The 24,635-nt window shown below is 38.0% G+C and overlaps 2 protein-coding genes across 34 annotated transcripts in view; one reads left to right on the forward strand and one right to left on the reverse strand.

Moving 5' to 3' along the window:
* Positions 1-24,635, forward strand: part of TSR2 (TSR2 ribosome maturation factor) — a 1,158,091-nt gene that overhangs the window by 340,514 nt on the left and 792,942 nt on the right. The window lies entirely within an intron of this gene.
* HUWE1 (HECT, UBA and WWE domain containing E3 ubiquitin protein ligase 1) overlaps positions 1-24,635 on the reverse strand; it is a 650,778-nt gene that overhangs the window by 97,515 nt on the left and 528,628 nt on the right. For all 17 annotated transcript variants that reach the window (XM_050776804.1, XM_050776792.1, XM_050776798.1 and 14 more), the window contains 9 exons: positions 21,510-21,578; positions 15,646-15,744; positions 14,804-15,010; positions 12,760-12,912; positions 3,365-3,427; positions 1,597-1,674; positions 676-723; positions 525-593; positions 47-146 (listed from right to left, as the gene is read on the reverse strand). In XM_050776804.1, the coding sequence (XP_050632761.1) occupies positions 47-146; positions 525-593; positions 676-723; positions 1,597-1,674; positions 3,365-3,427; positions 12,760-12,912; positions 14,804-15,010; positions 15,646-15,744; positions 21,510-21,554 (862 nt within the window). In that variant the 5' untranslated portion in view covers positions 21,555-21,578. The remainder of the gene's footprint in view (positions 1-46; positions 147-524; positions 594-675; positions 724-1,596; positions 1,675-3,364; positions 3,428-12,759; positions 12,913-14,803; positions 15,011-15,645; positions 15,745-21,509; positions 21,579-24,635) is intronic.

Raw genomic sequence — 24,635 nt, forward strand, 5'->3', positions numbered from 1 at the left:
CCAAACTGTCTAATAGGGCCTGGTAATTAAAGTATTCTTCTCTTACCTAATATAGATATTGCATGCAGCCTGGCCTGAACTGCCTGCAATCGCTTCCTGTGATTAGAAAAGCCATGGGCCAATCGTATGTGTGTAAATAACAGCATCTGTAGAGAGATAAGACCTACATTTTAAAAACATCAATGAAGAAGGTGAATACTCTTTATGAGAGCTAACTCAAAAAACAACACAACTAAACGTTTTCTCCTTTGGTATCCAAAGTGTTGAGAAAGCTACCACCACTTATTAGCTGCTCACAGTGAGGTAGTTCATGTTTTCCTCAAACCCTCATAAGGACCTAGGAAGTTATTAAGTGTTAACCTCATAAAAGACGAGGAAACTAAAGGCTCAGAGAAGCTAACAATTTGCCCATGGTCTGACTCCAAAGCTGACATTCTTTCTGCTATGCAATCTCCCACCCCAGTACACATCAATCTATTTAGATAACAACCACATCCTGTGGATATTTTAAAGCCAAATCATACCTGCTTATCCTTAGGAATGCTGTACATTTTGGTAAGAGATTCCATGATTTCAGAAGGGCTTTCTGAAATCTACATTAGAAAAAAAGATAGTTAGGAACAAAAAGTGAACCAAACATTAAGAAACCAGCCAAGAGTCAAAGATTCCTCTTACCTTGTCAAGTTGCTCTATGTGAATATAATGTAGTGTGTTACTAGTTGTCTAAAATTAAAAAAGACAAGAGAGCTGTAAGGAGTCACTGAACACTCTAGCTTCCCCTGCCATAGAGCTCCAAGGGCTGTCTGAAAACCAAGATGTCACCCGATAGGTTGAAGCCTAAGTGAATGCTCTTAAAATCAAGGTAACTTGAGAGTCCTCCAAAACATCCATCTTATATATATTCTTAGGAAAGCTCCTTTAAAACCAGTAGTATCAAACTATAATGCGCATAGCCAGGCACCTTTCATATTCTTCTTTGTCCTTTTCTAACCCTCCACTGACTTAATCTCCATAGCTTCAGTATTCATAGCAAAGACCGAATTCATGAAAATGGTTTCTCTTTGAACATGTATTAGAGTTGCTTTCAAGGCAATTAATCTAGAAATACTACTTATTTATTTATTTAACAGTATAGGTAGAAGAGAAATTATATTTTCACTAAGCTACTTCTAAACCAAACTCTTTAGTACCTCCTCAAACAATACAGAATGACCAGATAATTTAAGCAGGACACTATCGACAATATATAAAGACTTTTACAGGCTTCCTAAGTAGAGAAACCTGAGCCATCACCATTCATACTACTATACTACATGCTGGAATTCTCAGAGACTGTGGGAAAAGCACATAGGTCATAGCAGTGCCTCATAATGGATGGGACTTCCATATTTTGGCAGCCCCCAACATGAGACCCAACCTTATCAGAGTTGGGGATGCAATTAACACTCCTGAGGAGCTGCTAGGTATATTTATAGTTTGCGAGGGCAGCAGTGTAGCTCAAAACCATTTCTTCATTTAACTGATGAGTTCTAGAAGAGGCAATCCCAGTTACCGTAAACTGTAGACTTTGTCGGAACAAATCTGAATCAGACTCACCCTTTTCTCAATTTTGACCTCGGCCCCAGGATCTGCATAGAATTCAAAGTGTAGTGTAGTTGCACTGGGTGGATATTTCTGTGTATAAAGCACATCAAAGAATCAGACATTGAGTTTCAACTGATTATAAATATTATCCCCCACATCTTCCCTCAAAGTCCTAGCCACTTGTTCAACTTATTGTGGCAGAAGAACAAGCAGTACATTCAGTACTTACAGTGCCTTTAACTGTTTGTCTTAGAGCAGAGCTCAGATAGGATGAGACTTTTCAAACAGAATCAAAAGGATAGAGCCCAGAGCTCCCAAACCTTCTGCATTTCATACTTACAAATTTCTAGTTTCCCTTTCTTGCAAGAGATCAATTTTGACTGTGGCTATTCCCAAGGGGGAAAAGAGGGGCAAGACTGCCAAGCAGTAATGAATAAGAATCCAAGAAAGGATAGAGAACAAATACCAGGGTTCAGAAACCAGCTAAAGAATGGAAAAGAACATTCTTACGAAAACCTTGTATCTATCTTCTGAAATATTTTATTCAAAGTATGCCTCATAGGCATGTCTTCATAATTCTTCAAACACTTTCCTTCTATACCATTCTACACCACTTCTCATGGTATGTTTTTCTGCACAGGTAGACACCAAGACAATATAAATCAGACCCTGAAAAAACATTCTCTTTAACTCCAGAAAAGTTACATGATGAACAAAAATAAGATAACAGCAGAGTGCCCACTAAAACATCTCACTGAAAGATACCACTAGCAGTGATTGCCTCCGGAAAATTAAAAAGTTACCACTGCATATCTTTTTATACTCTGAATTTTTTAACGTGTGTGTGTGTGTGTGTGTGTGTATATATATATATATATATATATATAAAACTTCCTTTTAAAGTACACGTCAACCTTTATGTTGTCAGAATTCCAAACTCTGAATATACTTCAAGATTTATGTAATTTTGATTATTAAACAGACAACACTCGCCGACTATATTACCCGATTATCTCTTCATAAAATAATCACTAAAGAAAAGTATGCCAGCTAACGTGGGAAAGTAACTTGATCTAATCTGTGGTTTTCTGAGACCAGAAAAGAGCCATTCTTTTTAGGAAAAGGCTTGCTAAGATAAATACGCTAAATTTCACTGCAGCCATTTGTGCTAAACATGACAAACTGACAAGACAAATTCCACATGGAAAATACAGTTGCTTCCAGATGCAAAATAATTATTGAAAACCAAATTGTGTTTTGTAGCTCCACAGCAACATATCAAAGCAGAAAGGAGGATGGCCTGAGCTAATAACTTAAGCATGGGTAAAAGGCAGAGAGATAAACAAGGAAAGCACATAAAACATTGTAAGTTCTCAATAAACCTAATGGTAGAATTGCTCTCCAAGCAGCCATTCCTAAATCACACCATACTGTCCAGAGTTCTGATACAATGTGAGAATGCAAGCAAACATACTTTCTGGGATTTAAAAAAAATCACATTAAAATCAATTCAACAAATATAGCTACCTACTCAAGAACTGGGTATGAACACACACTCTATTTCTCAGATTTTTTATCTACCGCCAGCACATCAAGAGCCCAAGCACTGATAGACTGCTTCCTATAGATGTGGCTCAGCTATGTCTGAACTGATCTTAGGTTCCTCAAAAGTCTTGATGTGAAGGAGCCACTTCATATACCACAATTCGTTGTAAAGTAAGGTTCATAGAGAGGAAAACAGCTCTGTCAAAAGATACCCATATCCCAAAGAGTTACTTACCATCATATGCAAGTCTCTGCAACATTCTGCAAGTCCAAAGCCATTCTCCTTTCCACCCCAGCTCTTGAAAAAGGAAAAAGATAGTGTTAAGACAGTGCTTATGGTGACTTTGCGCCACTGCACTCCAGCCTAGGCAACAGAGTGAGACCTTAGCTCTCTTTCTCTCTATGTATATATACATACACACATATATATATATATTTAAGAGTGTGTGGCTGCTTGGAACATAATGTTGAGAAGACATCCAACGTGAAAGTCAAACAAGAGGAAAAAAGAACAGAAATAAGAACTTAAGATTCAAGGCAAGATGGTCTGTCTAAAGGTGATTTCTTCAATGAGATTAATTTCACTGTTCAGTGAGGATGCTCCTAGGAAGAACTCAAGCAGCAACTGCCAGCCATTGTATTCCACACCCCTGTGGTCACGTATGCTGACAGGTCGGTCATGTCCCATCAGGCCTTGCCTGAGGCTCTGCCTACTCACCTTCTGCACTAGGGAGGAATCACTTTCCAGTTCCTCTCTTTTTGACATTAGCTGAGTTACAAGGCAGAAAATTCTGCCTTATTTATTACTACTGTACTTTGCCACTCAAATCTAAAAACTCATCAACAAGCCCCTGAGATAATGGGGGAATGGCTCAACTGGCTTCTAACTACAAAACTACTGTCATATAGTCTCACTACCTAGCCTGTATCTTCAACAGCCTTTAAAATATCACTTTAATATTAAGAGCATTATTGTATTTTTATTTTTTAATTATATATATAACTATTTTACATATATTACATAAAATATGTATTTATATATGTAAAATATATATATCTCCCTGCCTCATGGGGCAAGGCATATAGTTCAGGCAAACAATTGACAAAGTGAAAGAAATTAGATATCATCTGAAACAAATTTATTAATTTATCACGTCAAACTGAAAAGAGATTTTTATATTACAAATATAAAACATTTCATATAAAGATATATTTTGTATAATTTTTAAAATTATAAATATATAAATTTTATATAAATATATAAAAATAAAAATTATATATATGTAGCTATATATGAAGAGAGTGTGAGAGATAGACAAGTCTCCCTCTGTTGCCTAGGCTGGAGAGGAGTGCAATGGCACAATCACAACTCACCACAGCCTCAAATTCCTGGGCTCAAAGGATCCTCTGCCTTAGCCTGTCACATAGCTAGGACTATAGGCATATGCTACCACCACACCAGGCTACATTTGTAAAATGTTTGTAGGGGTCTTGCTATGTTGCCCAGGTTGGTCTCAAACTCCTGGCCTCAAGTGATCCTCCTGCCTTGGCCTCCCAAACTGCTGGGATTACAGCTGTGAGCCACCTTTTCCAGCCAAGAATTACCATGTTTTTAAGTCTGGCATGATTGAAGCACAAAATGCTACTTATATTCTGTGTCTTCATTTTATTCCTGTCTAGTATGGGTCCCAATAACCTCAGATCTGGGCTGCCACCATGAACTAACATGGTTCTCTCTCTACATCTAAGTTGTTTCCTCTTTGTTAAATGCTATTATATCACTACTTGCCAAAGAAGTCTCAAAAACAAACAGTGTAAATCACCGAAGGTGCCATTCACAAAGGTACATACTATAGAATGCAATTTCTAAACCTGTAAATAAATAAATTAATTAATTAATTTAAAAAACATCACCTGACTATCCCATGAGAAATAAGCTTTCTCAAACTACACTTGAACTACTGGCAGCGTTTCTCAATCCAGGTATCATGTATGAAACACAGAATATGGTGAGTAATTTTTTATCATAACTAGCACCACCTTAGACACACAAGAGAGAAGTCATTTTGCTACATTAATAATGGATACCTTAGGGCATTAAGGCTTACTTCTCTAGTGAAAACCTAAGTGAGAAAGTCTGCCTGGACACAGATATGTATACCCCCCACTCCCAGCTGTTTAAAAACAGAATGTTCTACTAGGAATGATGTCAGTGAAAATGGCAGAATAGGGAACTCCATAAGCCCACGCCTTCACAAAAACAGTGAATAAACTGACTGTCGGAATTCAAGTCTATCAGAACTCTAAAAAATAATCAGAAGTTTAAAACAACAAGGCAAGTTTAAGGTAATGAGACAAGAATTTGTAAAGTACAAGGTTCGACATTCATTAAGATGTTAACAGGCTCACGCCTGAGGCGGGAGGATCAACTGAGGTCAGGAGTTTGACACCAGCCTGCCCAACATGGTGAAACCCCGTCTCTACTAAAAATACAAAATTAGCCAGGCGTGTGGTCTACGCCTGTAGTCCCAGCTGCTAGGGAGGATGAGGTGGGAGGATGGCTTGAACCCGGGAAGCAGAGGTCGCAGTGAGCCAAGACTGCACCACTGCCAACTCCAGCCTGGGCAACAGAGTGAGACCCAAAAAAAGGTAACAAACACCTGGTGCTAAATATGGCCAGATATTCATGTATTAAAGATATTCACTGTAGCATAATTTACCACAGAAAAAAACTGGAAATTACCTAAGTAAGAAGAAAAATGTGAAGTAAATCGAGATAACCATAGATGGCACAATTGACAGTACTTAAAATATTCACATACAGAAGGTATAAAATCATATTGTAATGGAATCAATTTCTTCTTTCATGGCATTAGTCTCATTCCTGAAAATACCTTGCCACGTCAAGCAGCATACAACCATGCAGTTATACTTTCTTTTAATGCTTGTATAACTTCATGTTTTTAACATTTTAGCTTTTTATTACATCTTAATTTTACTGTGATGAGGAAGAATCTAGCTTAATTGCCTCCCAAAAAGTGAGCCAGTTTTTACAACACCATCTTATTTGAATAATCCATTCTTTTTCTGCTAATCTGAAATGCCATCTTAACCATAAATTCGATTCCTACACATTGGATCTGCTTCTGGAACCTATTGATTGGTCAATTCCACCCTTAATTACCACACTATTTAAATTACTACAGCTTTATAAAATGGTTTAATACCTAATAAGAACTTCATTACATTTTCGATATTTTCTTGGCTCTTCCCAGGACAGCTGGTGAAGACGAAGACACATGCAATTTGCTGAAAACCATAAAGTAAGGATGAGGGTAGAAAGGCTTGATGCTACACAGAACAGACAGGTAAGTCAAACCGAAAGTCTGAATCTGCAAGGCAGAATAAGCTTGAAAGGCTGTGTATCTACACAATTATATTCCTTTTGTTTCTTTTGTTATTCCAACTAATTGTTTCAGACTACCTTTATTAGTGTCACCACAAAATCCTTCTTGCCAACTTTTGCAACCTGATAAAAAACAAGCACCTTTAATTAGAAAGTTTTGGTAAGCTGAGATCCTTAAAACACCCTGCCAACTCAAACGTGACTCATGAAAGTCTGTGGTGTTGTTACTGTATCAGTAACTAAGTGCATATATAAGATTGCTTAATATATATAAGATTGCTTATTGCATCTTTCATAACAAATATGAGCATGCATCAATAGGGAAGTTGAGTAAAATATGGTACATCCAAAGCATGGACTACTATGCAGCCATCAAAAGAAACCTATAGCTATACAGGTGACTTTAAAGTGATTTTTTAACAAGGTCCGAAATAAGAAAACAAGGATGCAAGGTATCCTGCATTTGTAACTGAAGGACAAAAACACCCTCAACGGGTCAATATAATACGAAGATAATATATAGAGAATACGCTTGAGGTTACGGGGAGGTAAACCAAGAGGTAAAAGGCTGTTCTGAAAATAATCATGTGACAATATGCATGCACTTATAAAATAAAGTGTGTGTAACATTTTAAAAGAAAGCAAATACAAAAGAATGGCATGTAGTTTCTCTGGTTGACATCCATCTATAAATGACAGCTCCTGTTTATTAAGTACTTCCAACATGATGGCATTAACCCTATAAGGTTTTATTTATGACTTCCTTTACTCTGATCCTAAAAGAACTATGAGGTAGATATTGTAACCCCCAATTTACAGACACAGAAACAGGTTAATGTGATTTGTTGGCTAAAGTCGGTTTCATGTCCAAATCCAGGTTCTTAAACACATGCAAGTGAATGTGTCTGCTGCAAAGGAAGTTGCCTGAAAAGACTGAAGAGACATGAACCAAGACTTCTATGAGCATTATTAAAGAAGCCCACAAGGCCAGGCACAGTGGCTCACGCCTGTAATCCCAGCACTTTGGGAGGCCAAGGCGAGAGGATCACCTGAGCTCAGGTGTTGGAGACCGGCGTGAGCAACACGGCGAAACCCCATCTCTACAAAAAATATAAAAAATTAGCCGGGCATGGTGGTGCATGCCTGTAGTCTCAGCTACTCAGGAGGCTGACGTGGGAGGACCAACTAAGCCCAGGAGGCTGAGGATGCAGCGAGCTGATATTGTGCCACTGCACTCCAGTCTGGGTAATGGAGTGAGACTCTGTCTCAAAAAAATAAATACAGAAATAAGAGAAGTCCACATGAACAAGTCAAGTTTTTAGAGAAATTTTACATTTTAGAGAAACACGAAATTTTTAAATTTTAATGAGGGGTATTAGTATTGGAGGTACCATTACTAAATACCTAATTATCTCTAAACCTCAAACACCTGTAAAAATCTTTTATTGCAAAGCACCAAACACACAAATCTATTACCAAAGGCTGCAATGTACGGCACCTGTCAAGATTACAAATTGTCCAGGACTAGAAATTAACCTTCAATCTACAATCTCTTTAGATCAATTCAGAGCGAAAAGTAGCAAGCCTGTCAAAGGTAAAAAGTGTCAAAAATGCAAAGGGACAAAAAAGCAATCATTTAAGCAGTCCTTTCTGTGGCAAAATCATCCAAAGGAAGAAAACAACTGGATCTCAATTACCTAAAAAAAACAACACAAAGAAACAAACCCCTCATACTTTACATATGTGAGCCATTTATACCAAAAACAGTTTGCATTTTAACTTCTACTTAAATTGTCAGAACATTTAATTAAAGTATGAAATATTAGTGTGTTTCTATCAGCCTAAAAGTAGAGTGATAAGATGTGAATTCTGTCAGATGCTATTGTGGCCCTATACAAATAACCAAATTAACATGATCAAAGCTGTATTTTTAATGACTTCTAGGTCTGTTAACTCTCTTAGCAAACTTTTCTTTACCAAAGATCTTAAAAGTCACCTGTATTTACCTCTAAATATGTTTCTAGGATTTATGTCAAGTGTGAAGAAAAGTTCTAAACCCATTTTTCCCTCAAAGAGCCTACTGTCCCACTGTTCTGATATAAGCAACATAAGGCATACTCTTTCATTCTGCAGATGTATTGTCTACTCCTGTGCCAATTACAAAACTGGCTTAATGATAAAAAGCCTTATGATAAAAACTTGGCTTTATAATAAAATCACTATAGCTTTATGATATTATCTGATACAGCAACTCACCCTGATTATCAGTGTTTTCTCAGACATTTATTTCTGTGTCTCAGTTGATGCTATTAACAGACTTCCACTCAATCATTTGACTGATTTAAATGAGAAACGGAATTATTTCACAAAAACTAAGTTGAATATTTTGCAAAATATTCATCTAAAAGACAATATGCTAAAATAAAAAGTGTCATATTATGAAAAGATTCAAGAGTAAACTCTAAAAAATTTAGAATCCTGTATGCAGGTTCCTTTTATTCACATCAGTGCAACTCCATAATCACAGATTACAGTTGTAGTTTATGTCAGAAAACAGACTGCTTCTTACTAAGTCTTTGGCCCCACATAAGATGGGAAAGGGAATTATTTTCGTTTTTAAAAAATCGTATGTATAAATCACTTTTTAAACATTTCCTGCTTTAACAAGATTTTAAAAATAATTAAACTACCAATCATTGGTCCTAATTTCATTAAAGGGCTTCTACCATATTAAGTCTTCCCACTTAAAAAATGTTACTGGTCTCTATTTAGACCATCCTTTAAATATGTAAGTAAAGGTTTAGTGTTGGTCTAACAGATCTTAAATACTGCTGTTAAGATTTATTTTCCCTTATCCATAGGGATACATTCCAAGACCCCTAGGCGATGCCCGAAACTACAGGTAGTGGCAAACCCTATATAATACACCCACACACACACATATTTTTTTCCTATATATACACACTGATGATAAAGTTTAATATATACTATAATACAGGTCATGTGAATGTGGCTTCTCTCTCAATATCTTATTGTACTGTACTGCAAGTAACTGAAACCATGGAAATCGAAACCTCGGATAAGGGGAGACTACTGTATTTGTTCATATATCTGTCGCATCATTGCCCATTCAGATTCCCTTCTATCAAAGGTATAACTTTTGATGTCTGTTAATTTTTCTTTCTTGAAACTATATGTTGCATTGTGTACATCTTTTTAAGTTTCAGAAATGGTACTGAGCAATGAAAATTGTTGCTTTTACTTTTTTATGCACGAACCACTATGTTTAGAAGCCATCGATGTTGCTGTATTATTTGGGCCACAGTTTCTAACTGCTACATACTCCATAGTGTGCATGTGCCACATTTTACTTATTCGAATACCTACTAATGATGGATACCAAGGTTGCTTCCAACTCCTCACTACCACAAACGATGATGCAATATTCGGACAGAGATCACGTTTATGGAAATGATGGGATCTCATCTTTGAAATATACACCCAGGAGAACCAGTCTACACTCCTATCAACAATGCATGAGGGTTCCCATAGCTTCACATACCTGCCAGCACTTACCATTATATAGTTTTCTAAGAAATTTCTGCAAATCTAATGCTTACAAAGCTGTATCTTGTTTTATTTTTATTTCTCTAATTACTGAGTCTGGGCATCTACTCACATGAATTCCCTGTTCTATAAACTGCCTATCCATATCCTTTGCTCATCCTTGTTGATCTGGAAGAGTTCCTTGAATATTCTACATTAGCAGTCCCTTTCCAGTTTTAAAACATTGTTAAGCATTTTCAATCTACCATGAGTCTGTTAACTTCTGTTGTACGAAGTGCTGCCTAATTTTGCCTGCAGACCAGCTGCTTGCCATTACACCAATTGTTTCCAAGTGTTATTGGTCCAGGACAAAATGAGGTTGTACCAGAATGTTATTTAACTACATTGGTAACTATACTAGTTAGTACAACTGACATTTTTCTTGATGAAGGAAGCAGTGTGTTGATTTATATTCCAGTGTAAGGGCCTAAGGAGTAGCCTGGAGTTATGTGTTTTCTGTCGGGAAGTATATTTTTAAATATAATATTCAAAATTTTACTTTTAGGTTTATGCCATGGGGATTTTAAGAATTCTTTACCCACCACTGTTATTACTACACAACCTCCTACATTAACTTCTCTTAAATTTACAGTTTTAGCCAATATGACTTATTTTACAGACAGAATATTTGCTCATACTGTGAATGGGGTCTTTTCACCAATCATTTTCCTTTTTTTTGAGATAGAGTCTCGCTCTTGTCACACAGCCTGGAATGCAGTGGCATGATCTAGGCTCACTGCAACTTCCGCCTTCCGGGTTCAAGCGATTCTCCTGCCTCACCCTCCTGAGTAGCTGGGATTATAAGTGCCCAACACCACGCCCAGCTAATTTTTCTATTTTTTTTAGTAGAGACGGGGTTTCACCATGTTGGCCGGGCTGGTCTCAAACTCCTGACCTCAGGTGATTCGCTCTCCTGCCTCGGCCTCACAAAGTGCTTGGATTACAGGCGTGAGCCACCACACCTGGCCTCACCAATCATTCTCTAATTGGTTACTATTAATACATGGAGGAGCTATCTGTTTCTGTATATTGATCTCTTACTTGGCTATCTCACTGTGTTTTTACTAGTTGTAATAATATTATCTCCCCAAGAAACAAAGAGACTCATCACCTACATGCAAATAGTAACAAATATTCTCTTTTCTTTTTTAGAGACAGAGTCTCGGTCTCACTCTGTCGCCCAGGCTAGAATGCAGTAGCACGATCTTGGCTCATTGCAGGTTTCACCTCCCAGGCTCAAGTGATCCTCTTACCTCAGCCTCCCAAGTAACTGGGACCACAGGTGTGTGCCACCACACCTGGCGGATTTTTGTACTTTTTGCAGAGATGGGATTTCGCCATGTTGCCCAGGCTGGTCTCAAACTCCTGGGCTCAAGCAATTTGCCTGCCTCAGCCTCCCCAAGTGCCAGTAATAACAGGCATGAAGCCATCATGCCCAGCCCAAATTTTCTCTTTTAATATGTATTCTTCGCTTCTTTCTTTTCTGTTGGTTAGCATCTGTACTACAAATGTAAATGACAGAAGTTAATGTCTGACATTTTTGTGTGACTTATGAATTCAATGGAAATGCCTTAGCTCCCCCATTATGACTTCCGGTAGGTAACTCTAGTTTCTTAAAGTTTATATGAAGCTTTTGTTAATGTGATAAATTTTATCAAGTGCTTTGGAAGCATCTATTGAGTAATAGTTCCTTTTTCCTTTTAACTGTGACTTGGGAATCCAATGTTAAACCTCCTTGTGGTTTTTAATAGGAGGAAATGTTTACAGTATATTAAGAAAACAAGTTACATGCTTATATACACGTATTTCCAAATGCAAGAAAAAAATGCTCTGACTTTAAGGGAGGTCTCATAGGGATGAATTATAGGTGATTGACATTTTGTCTATATTTTCCTAGAATTTTCAAAATACATGTTATAATTATACAAAACTAATTTATAAGTAATCATGGCACGTAAATTAGCCTGAAAACTTGAATTACTTTGAGGTAACCATTAAATAAATACGCTTTTAAAAAGCTAGCCGTAACACTTTTCTTCTAAGAAAGCTTTCCAACAGTGGGTTACCTCTCAAACCTAAGTATATATTAAGAAATTGTCTCCGGGAACACAGGACAATAGTTTGGTAGAGCTGAACTTTTATATGAGAGCTTTTGGCTTCAATTACAATTACTACTACTTACTGATCACAGCACTGAGTACCCACAATTCATTTTATTCTAAATCAACCCTGAAGTAGATATGTTAAATTCCCAGAAGAGGAAACCAGTATGAGAGCTAGTACGCAGGGCCAGGACTCAAATCTAGATCATATTATTGCATTATACTTCCTTCTCACACAGAATTGAATATAATTTTGAACTTTCCTTTCAGAAGAGAAATTGCCACTTCTGAAGAGAGAGATTTTGTTTGGTGAGCAGAGATTAAAGAATTCCTTCAAAATTACTTAATAACTGAGAATACTTAGGTTTTAAAAGAGGGCACCAATAGTTCTAACTCAATTAGGCTAGTGAAGTTAACTTAGGGATTCTAATACATTTTAACACTCTGAGAAACACCTGTTGAAAGGAACCATATGCTCCAATTTTTGCACCCCTCCACTCTTCACCCAAGACTCACCTCTGCCAAATGTTGTAGCCGAGTTAGCAGCGGGGTCCTCTTGTCAGATCCCAGACGAGTGATGTAGTTTGATCTTTTGCTAAATACATATAGGAGATTAAGGACTGCCAGCACCACTTGCATATCAGAGGAAGCCAATAAAGTTGTCAAATGCTAAAGGGACAAAAAAGGGCAAAGCTCAAGGTATCAGGAACAACTGGCCTTGAAAACAAAACAAAATGTACCTGTCAACATTTACAAAGCTATCAAAAAGTTTAGTAACGTAATACAAAAAATATATAAGTATTTGTACTCGGGAGGCTGGGGCAGGAGAATGGCGTGAACCGGGAGGCAGAGCTTGCAGTGAGCCGAGATCGCGCCACAGCACTCCAGCCTGGGTGACAGACTGAGACTTCGTCTCAAAAAAAAAAAAAAATGTGTGTGTGTGTGTGTATATATATACATGTATGTATTTGATAATCTACAACATGCAACCTTATCCCCCAAGGAGCTTAAAATCTGGCAGTTAGTTATAAAGTGCAATAAAAGTAAAAAAATGTAAACAGTAGTTCAAAACTGCACAGGTTTTCCCACAGGAAGGAAAAGAGACAAAAGAGGCAAATGTGATATAATACACATGTGGGACTCAAGAAGAACATTAAGTCTCTAACTGGACTAAAAGTATTGTGAAAGATATTTTATGTTCTCTTCTGTATCCTTTATGACAAACATAAAGTTGAAATTAATTAAAACAGGGTCCTTCATATAGAAGCTAAAGATATCCACAACAGTTCGTGGCAATTATGTAACATATAACTGTTACAGTACAGTATATGCTCATAAGGAATCTGAGTGACTACTTTGGTTTTTTTGTTGTTGTTGTTTGGAGACAGGGTGTCTCTGTGCCCAGGATGGAGTGCAAAGGCATGATCATAGCTCCTTGCAGCCTTGACCTCCTGGGTTCAAGCGATCCTCTCACCTAAGTCTCCCGAGTAGCTGGGACTACAGGCATGCACCACCACGTCCAGCTAGCTCTTATATTTTTTGTAGCGATGGAGTCTCACTATGTTGCCCAGGCTGGTCTTGAAACCCTGGGCTCAAGTGATCCTCCTGCCTCAGCCTCCCAAAGTGTTAGGATTACAGACATGAGCCACTGCACCTGGCCTTACTTTGGCTTTTAAATACAATTAAAATTCACCAATACATTGAAGCACTTGGTCAGAATTAAAATCAGTATGTAATATAGCTAGAAATGAACCAAGGCATTTCCAGTTGCCAATTATACCAAAGGCCATGGACTTCCATGGGCAGCATATCTATTTCATCTTCAACAGACTGCCTATTTACCTCCCACTTAAAGCTCTGTATATTAGACCTTTAGTTCAGTTATCCCACTTCTTTTCCTAAGCCATTTTAAGTTGTTTGTTCTGATTCTGTTTCTCTACTGAAGATGCAGGAAAACACACCTAAAATTAACAGGGCACCTAACTAATGATGACAGAAAGTCTAAAGTTGGGCTTCTATAAAAAGAAAATAATTTCTTATTACAGTGATTTTTAACTAACTGAAAAGCTCACTGACTGCTGCACCCACCTTACTCTTCAAGGACACAAAGGATGCTATGAATATATATCTTGGGATGGGTGTGGCAGAATACAGAGAGACTTGAAAGCAGCACACTAAAACTTAGAGAAGTACATTAATGTGATGAGAAAATCAAACTATTTCTAGCAATTTAAAAGTAATGTGGGGCTGCTCTAACAACCTAGGGCAAAAATAAATTCATGTAAATTTCCTTAAATACTTTAATATATATATAACATTTCTCACTCATTTCTTGAATCTTGAAAAGGCAAAACAAAGGTGATAGTACAGAATCTTCCCATCAACCCTATGAAGGATATCTATATCCAAGAAACATTCTACTATTATCTTTGACAATGAAAAACCCAGAGCTCCATCATGAAAAGGAAAGAAGCAATAGAGAGAAATGGCAATTTCCTTATTTCTGGATGTACACAATTTTAGTTTAAGAACAGAGTACACAGGCTTTAACCTCCCCTACCTCTATGGAACTGTACAGATGCCGGGAAAAGCTGTACTCAATGAGCAAGGCTGTGAAGTTCAACACAGCCAAGAGAAGCATTTTCAGTTGCTCTCTTTCTGGCCTATCACATACGAGCATCCATGACATATTCTCCACTGTCTGTCCAGCATCTGCCAGTATTCCATCGAAGCGGTCCAACAGGTCCACCCAGTGATATAACTCGCACTGGAGAGGGGAGGAAAAAGAAGATGTAAGAATAAGGTAGAAGTGCCACATGGGTGCTTTCTAACTGAGCTTTGTTACAAGAGATTGCTGAGCATGACACCTAGACAAGTTCACGTCCCACTCTTGCCCATATGAGAAAGATCATACTCTGAGCTAAAAGGGCTGGAGTTCATTTCATATCCATCTAGACATATGTGCTAACACCACTAGACACCATAAAACCGCTAGAGCTAGGTCTTTAGATGGAGAACTCTGGTTATATTCTAAGATCTACGAAGACAAGAGAACCATCCTTGCCAGAATCCATTTTATCAGAAAAATTCATTTTTTAGAGTTATCTAATAAAAGTTCTTCTGAACTAAAAATCCAGAAATTATCTCAAACTTATATTGTCAAACTACAGGAATTCTGTGATTGAGATTCTTAAGCATCACCTGTGAAATCAATTCCTCATCCTCAGCCAGCAAAATTTTCCTTGCCACTGGTTGAAAGCTATGTTAGGCATGTGGCACTCGCTAGATGCTTATTAAGTAACTGCTGAATGAGGCTATCCCACTATGGTTTCTTATTCCATATCAGAGCATACAAAATGATGTATTAGTAGTCCTGTCTTTTGGGAGCATGGCTTCACATACCTTTCCAATGTTCCATGTTTTGATCTGCTGCAGTTCCAAGAGAAGTTGCTCATCATTACAAACTTTGAGTTTGTCTATTAAGGCTCTGCAGTCTGCAGGCTGAGAAAAAAAAGTATTCACGAAGATGTTTTGGAATGAGGGAGTTGCAAACAAGGAGAATCGGAAAAGGAACCCTTAAGCTCACACAGTAATTTTCCTTTTGCTAGGATTTACTACTTAAGAAAACAAGATGTGCCAGATAATCTCTTGGGATTAAAATGGAAACCTCATGAGAAAACGTTTTTATTCCCCAACAATCCACCTGGCCTTCAAAATAAAACAAAAAACAAAAAAAACACCTTGGATAAAGGTAGATGCAGACAAACTATTTGGAAAAGTGCAGACAAACTATTTGGAAAGATACAGACAACAAAGACAGTAATAATAAAAAGTTAAACATCTAAAAAAAAAAAAAATTAAGGAATCTATACCATGGTCTGAAAGTTAACCAGAATGCCTGGTAGGTTATATTGAATCAGAGACTGCAAAGTCCTAGTGAATTCACAATTAAAGGTGAAGATTAGCATTAGCTATATTTTTCTGTAACATAAAACCCTTCACTTGTAAGGTGGTAAAGAGCTTCTGAACTTCGTAAAACTAGGACTCCATTCTTTCTTGGGGTTCCCATTTCCATACATTTCTGCTCTCTTCTACTGATGAATGGGCCTATTTGTCAGGTAACAAGGAGTGGATTGAGTATTTACAGTCAAGTTTCTGAAACTGGAAGGAGGGAAAGGGATAGGGGCTGGGAGAGAGAAGCCTTCCGTTAATGAACGGCAGCTGGGAGAAGTGATTATTACACCTGTTCTTTAACTCCATAAGGGCAGTACAGCATCCTGGGAATGGACCAGAGGTCTGGTAACAAACAAGTCTGGATTCATTTTTTAGCTTCATGTTTACTAAGCTGTTTGATCATGGGCAAGTCTAACCTCTAAGCCACAGCTCTCTTATCAGAAAAACAGACGTAATAGCGACCTCACAAATATGAAACTCAAATGTCTGCCACATACATAAAATGCTTATCTCCCATAACAGGAGCTTAAATATTCAGAGACGGCATACTATTAAAAAGAGTATGAGTCTTGGAATCAGGTAGTTGGTAAGCTACCTCTTTGAATCTCAGCATCCTCTTCTGCAAAATAAACTAACACGTACCTATATATCCAGCAATGCTGTCGTGAGATTCAAACTGGGAGAAATGTATTTTTGGCATCCGAAAAAACATGGAACCTAACGGGCGTTTATTTAAGCTAAGTCCAAACCTTTTCTCCCTCTAAGCATTATTAAGATCTACCTCAAATGTTCATGGTAATTAAATGTATGTAAAATCCTTGGCACAAAATCCTTCCACAAACCAGGCCTGCACTTTTTCCTCCTCTCCTCTAAGATGTATAAGTTGAGGGAGAGGCAGTGAAGCAGCAGAAATAGATAACATGGAAATTTGAACCACCTGCTTATGCAGTTCACTTGTGCCTGCTGGACCTACTTGGGTCCAGCATCAAACATGTTACTTCTATTTCTAATGGAATGCAGCTATACGAGTCCAACTTTATGATGTGTAGGTGAGATAACACCCAGGTCATGAGGAACATTTGGATCCTATAATAACTCGGTATGTCTCAGAACCAGGCATTCAGTCTTTATCAAGGCCCAGTAGCAAGCCTGAAGCTGCTTTTGTGAATGTAGAATAGCTGGTGGCAGAGGACAGCACAGCCAAAAGTCTAGGGGTCTTACTTGTAATTCTACTGGGGCTTGCCAAAAGCACCACATACCACATGGCATCTTTAGCTGATACCTAAGTCAGTCACCTGGGTCTACTAGGTCATAATGTCCAAGTGATAGGGCAACTTGTATCATAGCCTGGACCTTTTGCAGAGTCTTTTCTAGATCCAAACCTTACTAACACTTTAGTGGTACCCCACTAAATGTGTTAGAGGTTATGCAGTAAATAGGTCAAAATAGCATGCCCAAATGTGACCAACCAATATGTTGGCTCCAAAATCCAAACACATCACACATTGTTCCTCTTTCTTCACAATGTGTGGTACAAGGTGCAGCAACTTCCCTCTCACTTTAGAAGGGATATCCCAATATTTCCCAAACCATGTGGCCACTAGAAACTTTCCTAATGTGAAAGGTCCTCAAGCTTCCACAAGGTTTGTTTCTGACTCTCTGGCACAAATATGTCTGAGGCATCTAAGGTGTGCTTGTGTTTTCTGTTCACAAGATCCAGTTAGCATAATGGTATCAATTTAATGTACCAGTATGATGGTCTCTGTTTTATCAGACTATCAAGATTCCTTGCATTTTGCAGGAGAAAGCAGCAAGCACAACGTTAAGATACAAGAAAGCATTTGCCAGTTCGACAGCTGAATACCAACTGCCAGGGTTTACAGTGATTTATTTCAATAGATACCAAATCTGGGGAAAAAATTCTTTGCACAGCTGCTAATAAAGTGATCAATAAAAGCCTTTCGTAAAAACAGTACCTAGCATTGACCACAGTATGGGAAATGGGGGCAATTTTGTATGCTGCTCAAGGAAAATAGACAACTCAAGTCTTAAAAAGTCCATAACCAGTGACACAAAAATTCTACTTCTAGGAGTTTATGCTAAGTAACTTGCTAGTAACTAGGAAATAAGAGCCAGAAATCAGCATATGACTCCAAGAGCAACCCCTTACAATCCACTAGGTTAAAAACTTTCTTTTAATTTGCATTTCTCCAATTACCCACAGAGTTGAATCTTGCTGAACATTTACTGGGTTTGTTCTTTTCTTAAATGCCCTATGCCCGTTTTGTCATTGGGATATTCATTTCTCCTGATTTAGATACTGAAAACATTAACTACACTGGGTTACAAATATCTTCCCCAGCTTGTCATGTGTCTTCCTCCTCCCCCGCCCTACCCGAGCTTATTAAGGTGTAAATGGTATACAAAAAACTGCACGTAATTCACGTATACAACTGGGTGAGTTTGGATGTATGTATACACTCATGTTGCCATCACAATCCAGGTAATAAACATATCCATCACCTCCAAGTTTCCTTGTGTCCCTATGTGTGCGCATGATTGTGCGTGTGGTAAGAATACTTATATGAGATCTACCCTCATAACACATTTTTGATTAGTCCCTCTGTATTCGCTGGGGATTGGTTCTAGGACCCCCATGAATACCAAAATCTATGATGCTCACCCTTTGTATAAAATGGCACAGTATTTGTATATAACCTATACACATCCTCCTATATACTTTAAACCATCTCTAGTATTACAATACTGAATTCAATTCAATGTAAATAGTTGTTACACTGCATTGCTTTAAAATTTCTATTTTTACTTTTGTATTACTCTTTTTTATTGTTTTTTTCCCCCAAATATTTACTACCCAGTTGGTTCAGTCTGCAAATGTGGAACCCACACACATGGAGGGCAGACTATACTCAATACCTGACTGTTAACTATAGGCACTATGTTGTTCTACAGCAGATCTCTGGAACTTACTTACCTTGTATAATTTTATATCCACTGAGCAGCAACTCCCCCTTCTCTCTCCCCACCATTTCCTGGTAACTATCATTCTACTGCCTACTTTTATATCTTTGACTATTTTAGATGCCTCATATAAGAGGATTCACGCACTATTTGTCCCTCTGCGGCTGACTTATTTCACTTTGCCTAATGTCTTCGAGGGATTAATTTCCAAAATATATAAGGAACTCCTGCAACTCAATAGCAAAAAACCCCAAATAACACAAATTTTAAAACGGGCAAGGGACTTGAATAGATACTTATCCAGATGTCTATTTACATACAAATAGTTTAAAAGTATATAAGAAGGTGCTCCATATCAAGGAAATCATCAAGGGAATGCAAATCAAAACCACAATGAGATACTACTTCACACCTGTTAGGATGGCTATTGTCATGTCTTTTAAATTTTGGATACAGTATTTAACATTTCCATTTTGGTTTTTTCCTTTGTTTTAATGCTTGGAAAGACCATCCCCACTTAAGACAAAGTAAACATTCACCTTCATGTTCTACTTCTCCTACAGCTTATTTCTTTTAAAAACATTTGACTTTTGGTTTATCTAAAGTTTATCACAATATAATAGTAACCCATGCTCCACAAGATAAATAATTAGTCTAGCACGGTTTCCTAATACTGTCCCTTCTTTCCAATTTATAATCCCTCTATCATCACATATCTAGTTGTTATATACACTAGGATCATTTTTCTAGGTCTTCTATTCTCGTAGCAGTAGATTCTTACACTGGTTTCACTTTAAATTTTTAAATTACAGTTTCTTAAGCAAGTTTTCTTTTTGTCCTTCAGTAAAAGACATTCAAGTACAGTTGTCAAAACTTCTAGATGCCAGAACACATCAAAAACAAAATCAAAAGCAAATGAAGATATTTCCAACAGATACGAAAATGAGTACGTTCAATATATATGGCATTCAGTAAGAGAAACACTTGATATTCCAATGTCGGATACAAAATAAACAGCACAAGAAGATAACTGATATAGAACAGTGAAATACTTTCTTCCCCACCTATGAAATTAACAAAAATTTAAAAGACAATCTGTAATACTGACAAAGGTATGTGAAGAAAGTGCTGCTCATACTCATTAGTACAATGCTAAATGAAAAGGGCAGGATAATTGTGTGTGCACATGTAATAATTTTTTAAAAGACTGGAAGAAGCCTGGGCAACAAGGCAAGATCCTGTCTCTACAAAAAATAAAAAATTTGCCAGGCATGGTGGCATGCACCTATAGTTCCAGCTACTCAGGAAGCTGAGGTGGGAGCATTGCTTGAGGTGGGAGCATTGCTTGAGCTGGGAGGTCAAGGCTGCAGTGAGCTGTGATCTCGCCACTGCACTCCAGCCTGCGTGACAGAGCAAAACCCTGCCTCAAAAAAAAAAAAAAAAAAAAAAAAAAAAACTGGAAAAAATACGGCAAAATGTTATTGTTCTCTTTTGGTGATACTTGCCAGGTACTTTTACATTTTTTGAAAACCTTGTATTTACAATATGAACTAACTTACGTGCCAGATACTATGCTAAGCAATTGCCTCACATCAAGAAGGAAAAAATTTTTTGTAGTTGTGGAAACCAGGCAAGTTAATAACCTCTCAGCCACAAAAGTCTAGTAAGATTCAAACCCAGGTCTAATTCCAAAGCTTGTGCTCTTTGAACTAAGCACACAGGGTCAACAGGACTATCACAATGCAATACCACTTCCTTAACCTCAGAAAGCAGTTCAAGCTAGCTGGTGGAATATTACTAGATTGAAGCTGGGATTTCTACTGTCGACAAAGGGTTAATTGATATGACCACCCAATACACAAGTTAAGCTGAATTGTGTGATTAAGAATCAGTAATAAAGACAGCTAAAACACTGGCCTTAACAAAAAAAACTAGTAAGAAAAATGTTACCACTTTCATTTTCTAAAAAACAAAATTGCAAGATCCCAGAAGTACATTAAAAATCTGAATTCACATCTGCTCTTTCCATTATACCACACTTCCTTTCTGCATAGGAAGGAATTGCACAGCAGCCTGAGAGCTGACTTCAGGCACACACAGCTACCAAGAACTAATTGATCAGTGTTCACTTTCCACTGGTCTCTTGGCTATCCACTTTTTTAATCCAGGGAAGTTCAAAAGAAAATCTTACTGTTTCTAGACAAGTTGTTGTTTTATCGCCTTTTGTATATATGGGTGATGAGACTTGAAGAGCATGGATGAACTGTTCACAAATATTTTTTATTTTTTAATGAAGAAAAAATAAGCAAAGCAAACTTTTGGATACTTACAGCCTCGGTAGGTGTCTTCTTCAGTTTAGTCCTGTCTACTTTCATGATTTCAATTTTCAGCTTTACGATCTGAAAAGAAAATCCCCAAAGAAGTGAGAACTTAAAGCTACAATCTTGAGCTCTACAAGCTTGGACATAGACAATACAGAATGAAGAGCAATGCAAAATGCTTAAAGTAAAAACACTGGAGTTATGATGCTATGCCATCTCAGAGGCACAACTATTGAGTAGAGAGAGGTAAAGAATCTCTCCAGATCAAACTGGCCCACATCCCCATGTTGCACAAGACTGAAACCAAGTCAAGCCAAAATGAAAATTTTTTTTTTCTTTTACAAGCATCTCCAACTCTTAATTGAAAATAAGAGTGTACAATGTTTGCAACACATCTCAGGATGGAAAAACTCACCATAGCCCTGCAGTTTCCTGATAGCTTCCATTTCTAGGAATCCAAAGAAAGTCATAAAGATGTACACAAATATTTAACCACAAGAATCCATATTGCATGACCATGTGTAATAGTAAAAGACTGAAGACCTACTGTTCCATCACAAGGTTAAAAAAAGACCAAATGTCCAAAATATGATTTGTTTAAAATGGAATAGTGCACAACTGTTAAAAATATTACAGACAACTATATAATACACAAAGATGTTCATGATGAAATAAAAAAGTTACAAAACGGAACACACGGTATAAACTTATGTCTACTGCAAACAGCTCAGAAGGGCTAGGCATCAGAATATTAATTCATTGTTAACCGAAAGGATTATGTATGACTGTTTTACCTATGCACCTTTTACCGTTTCTACCAATAAAAATGTATTAGTTGTATCCTAAGAGCAAAGGCAAAACAATACTTTTATTTTTCAATTAGAAAATGAAGAATCCCAACAGAAATATTCCGAGCACAGAAAACAATCATTTTATTAAGCCATGTAATTTGGAAGGCTCAAAAGCAGACAACAGCCTGATCAGATCCCTAGATCTTTGATGGCAGACAAGTCCTCCAAAGCACAAGAAATGTTTCTCCTGTTAGCATCTGAGACACATGCACAAAGGTAGAAGTGGGTTGCAGGCTCTTTACACACAAAAGATTCTATTAACAATGTATTTAACTCAGTAGCAGTCACTAGAAATCAATGTTCCTCCCCCAAGAAGGCTGCCATAATATAAAGCTGACCAATTACAGTATAAATTTTAGGCAGCTTTTTGCCTAGATTTAGTCCAATATACTCAGTACTACGGAAATAGCGTGTATTTGCCTGTATGACCTGCATCCATTCAATCAGCAGGCATTCAAGGAAGAGTTTGTAAAGAATTCAGAATACGTTCTAAAACATTTCTGTAGAGACCATTCCTTAAGAAGAAAAAATGTTTTCTATGGTTGATACTTAGGGTATGTAATTCCAGATTACTTTTTAAAAAGTTATCTCAGTATCAATACAAAATGAACAAAATGCCTGGTGCCAACCACCTCAAAATATCTCAAATGAAGCCAACAGGATTCTGGCAACAATCCTGTCCATGTGGTGGAAACTATAAGCTGAGCTATTTGTACGCTTACTCTCAAGGCTTTTTTTCTCCCCTTTTCTCACAAATGTCTTACGCAAGTGGCTGCCACACTACTGTGGCTTCAGTCATTTGCAGGGAGGTTATTAAATTGCCCCTGCTGCAAAACGTAGCAGCCAGCCTCAATACCATGCAACTCAAATAACTGATGCTTTCCCTCTAAGATTAGAAACAAGGCAAAGAAGTCCATTATCATGACTTTTATTCAACATACTGCTGAAAGTTCTAGCCAATACAATACAGTAAGAAAAATAAGTAACAGGCACACAGATCAGAAAGGAAAAAATAAAAATGGCCCCTATTTGCAGATGTCAAAGGATCATCCACATAGAAAACCCAAGAAATCTATTTTAAAAGCCTCTCAGAGGATGGGTGCAGTGGCTCACTGCACTCCAGCCTGGGCAACAGAGCGAGATTCCATCTTAAAAGAAAAAAAAGGCCAGGCGCGGTGGCTCATGCCTGTAATCCCAGCACTTTGGGAAGCTGAGGCGGGCAGATCATGAGGTCAGGAGATGGAGACCATCCTGGCTAACACGGTGAAACCCCGTCTCTACTAAAAATACAAAAAAAGTAGCCCGGCATGGTAGCACATGCCTGTAATCCCAGCTACTTAGGAGGTTGAGGCAGAAGAATTGCTTGAACCTGGGAGGCGGAGCTTGCAGTGAGACGAGATTGCACCGTTGCACTCCAGCCTGGCAACCTCCCAGAGCTAATAACCAATCTCAGCAGTCATAGAATACAAGACAAATGTTAAAAAAGCCAATCATGTTTCTATATACTAGCAATGGATACGTACACTCCAAAGTTAATGCAATACCATTCACAATCACTAAAAAACAATGAAGTATTTCTGTATAAATCTACAGAATATGTACAAGACTTATATGCTGAAAACTACAGAACATTGATTTAAAAAAATCAAAGATCTAGGCTGGGCGCGGTGGCTCATGCCTGTAATCCCAACACTGGGAGGCCGAGGTGGGCGGATCACGAGGTCAGGAGATAGAGACGATCCTGGCTAACAGGGTGAAACCCCGTCTCTACTAAAAATACAAAAACAAAATTAAGGCCGGGCGTGGTGGCTCATGCCTGTAATCCCAGCAATTTGGGAGGCCAAGGCGGGTGGATCACCTGAGGTCACTAGTTCTAGACCACCCTGGCAAACATATTAAAACCCCGTCTACTAAAAATACAAAAATTAACTGGGCATGGTGGCAGGCACCTGTAATCCCAGCTACTCAGGGGGCCGAGGCAGGACAATCAGTTGAACCCCGGAGGCCATCGCACTCCAGCCCAGGGGACAAGAGCGAGACTTCGTCTCAAAAAAAAAAAAAAAAAAAAATTAGCCAGGCGTGGTGGCGGGTGCCTGTAGTCCCAGCTACTGTGGAGGCTGCGGCAGGAGAATGGTGTGAACCCGGAAGACGGAGCTTGCAGTGAGCCAAGATCGCGCCACTGTACTCCAGCCTGGGCGACAGAGCGAGATGTCTCAAAGAAAAGAACAACAAAAAAATCAGAGATCTAAATACATGGAGAGATTTAAGACTCTAGTAAAGATGT

This window comes from Macaca thibetana, chromosome X, assembly GCF_024542745.1.
Source record: "Macaca thibetana thibetana isolate TM-01 chromosome X, ASM2454274v1, whole genome shotgun sequence".
NCBI classification, from domain to species: domain Eukaryota; kingdom Metazoa; phylum Chordata; class Mammalia; order Primates; family Cercopithecidae; genus Macaca; species Macaca thibetana.